Source organism: Callorhinchus milii, unplaced genomic scaffold, assembly GCF_018977255.1.
Source record: "Callorhinchus milii isolate IMCB2004 unplaced genomic scaffold, IMCB_Cmil_1.0 Scaffold3, whole genome shotgun sequence".
Classification (NCBI taxonomy): Eukaryota; Metazoa; Chordata; class Chondrichthyes; order Chimaeriformes; family Callorhinchidae; genus Callorhinchus; species Callorhinchus milii.
The window spans coordinates 42,908,954-42,911,083 of record NW_024704744.1 but is presented as its reverse complement, the minus strand read 5'-3'; the positions used below and the strand labels follow the sequence as shown (position 1 = coordinate 42,911,083).

Sequence of the window (2,130 nt, the reverse complement as noted above, 5' to 3'; positions counted from 1 at the left end):
CATGCAACAAACTAGACTATAAAATCAATCCAGTTTTTAAATTATATTAAGTACTTTTTTTCCTATCTGCTAGTACCTCTTTGAACACACTTTTAGTCATCTTTCTCCTCCCACCCCCTCGGCTCCTACCCCCAGCTCGGTTGTCAAGTCAGTAATATTAAGTGCTTTAGGACATCCTCCACATGTGAAAGGCTGTATATAAATATAAATTTGCATTGCTGATTGGATAGATTGCCTAGCGTATTGTTAATAACTCTTTTGTTTCTTTTTCCTAGCTTGTTTTCAGTCCAGTCTGTAGCCTGTTGTAAAGACACCATCAACGGATTTCACACCCTGAGAGTTATTATGAAATCATTACTTGAAGCTCTTTCGGATACAACCTTCCGAACGATCACCACTGATCTCCTCTATATTGCATCTAATGAAGTACAATATGATGATGTTAAAGTAGACTTCAATCTGACGAAGCTTGGGTACGTCACTCAGAATCTGCATTCTTCCCTGGGGAAAGGCAACACTTACCTAGAAAAAATGACTGCAGGTGACGACCCACTGTCCAGTGCCAACCTTCATGACTCGACTAATGTTAATAACTCCCTTTACAACCAATCGATGGATAATGAATCCAATCTAAAATGTGGAGAAAACTTCATGGATATGGAATGCTTTATGATTCTGACTCCAAGTCAACAGATGGTAATTGCTGTCCTTTCCTTGACCCTGGGGACCTTCACAGTGCTGGAGAACGTGTTGATTCTGTGTGTTATAATTCGGTCTTGCAGTCTCCGAAACAAACCTTCCTACCACTTCATAGGTAGCCTGGCCCTGGCTGATCTCTTGGGCAGTGTGATCTTCGTGTACAGCTTTGTGGACTTCCATGTATTCAAGAGGAAGGATAGTCCCAATGTCTTTCTATTCAAGCTTGGTGGTGTAATAGCCTCCTTCACAGCTTCAGTGGGCAGCCTCTTCCTGACCGCCATAGATCGCTACATTTCTATTCACAAACCACTTGCATATAAAAGGATTGTGACTCGTCCAAAGGCAGTCGTTGCTTTTACCGTCATGTGGTCCATAGCAATTGTAATCGCCGTCCTACCTCTGTTGGGTTGGAATTGTAAAATACTGAACTCCACCTGCTCAGACATCTTTCCGCTCATTGACGAGACCTATCTGATGTTCTGGATTGGTGTAACCAGTGGTTTGCTGCTTTTTATCATCTATGCCTACATGTATATACTGTGGAAGGCACACGGTCACGCTGTCCGCATGATCCAGCGCGGCACTCAGAAGAGCCTCGTTGTACATGTGACGGAGGGCGGCAAAATCCAAACCACTCGACTCGATCAAACGCGCATGGACATCAGACTAGCCAAAACACTGGTCCTTATTCTTGTCGCCCTCATCATCTGCTGGGGACCCCTCATAGCCATCATGATATACGATGTCTTTGGGAAGATGAACAAGCTGGTGAAGACTATATTTGCCTTTTGCAGTATGCTGTGCTTATTTAATTCAACAGTGAATCCCATTATATATGCTCTGAGGAGCAGAGATCTAAGGCGTGCATTCCGTAACATGTTCTCATTCTGCAAGGGAGCCTCAGCTCAGCCATTGGAGAACAGCCTGGAGTCAGATTGCCAACAGAAGCATAGCAAGCACCCAGGCACCATGCAGAAGGCTGCCCGAAACTGTATCAAGAGCACTGTAAAAGTGGCTCAAGTTGCCATCTCAGCCTCCACAGAAACATCAGGCGAGGCTGTGTGAGTCTAAGGATCCAACCAATTTACAACAATAACCATTCATAGCAATTAAAATATATTCCTCTAAAGATCTTTAAGAAGAAACACATGCAACACTTAACACTTTCTTACATCACTCACATTAGCTAGGGGTGAACAGTAAAACCAACCTAAAAAAAATATACAGTGCCAATGCACTTCAAGCTAGAACCAAGATTCTGGGTCAAGCACTTAATTTGGATTGTAATTTAATGAAAATGGCAGTAAATATGGGAATATTGGCATTCCACATTGTCAAGAACAGCACTGTGTTGTCTGGAAATGAGTTTGTCTATTGAGGAATTTCATGGGAATTACGTAATATGTGCTGGTAGTAACAATACAGGGGTAA

The 2,130-nt window shown here is 42.7% G+C and overlaps 1 protein-coding gene across 2 annotated transcripts; it reads left to right on the top strand.

The window, feature by feature from the left end:
* The first annotated feature begins 345 nt into the window (after window positions 1–345).
* cnr1 (cannabinoid receptor 1) lies at window positions 346–1,823 on the top strand. 2 transcript variants are annotated; one of them, XM_007905078.1, is made up of 2 exons: window positions 346–407; window positions 510–1,823. In XM_007905078.1, the coding sequence occupies exons 1-2, from the start codon at window positions 346–348 to the stop codon at window positions 1,762–1,764; spliced, it is 1,317 nt and encodes a 438-aa protein (XP_007903269.1). In that variant the 3' UTR covers window positions 1,765–1,823. The 2 variants fall into 2 exon arrangements, with proteins under 2 accessions (XP_007903269.1, XP_007903268.1); XM_007905077.1 differs by having other exon boundaries at window positions 346–1,823.
* The last annotated feature ends 307 nt before the right edge of the window (window positions 1,824–2,130 follow it).

Bases quoted from the DNA above. Each gene is read 5' to 3' on its own strand.
- cnr1 (XM_007905077.1), top strand. From the start codon at position 346: ATGAAATCATTACTTGAAGCTCTTTCGGATACAACCTTCCGAACGATC.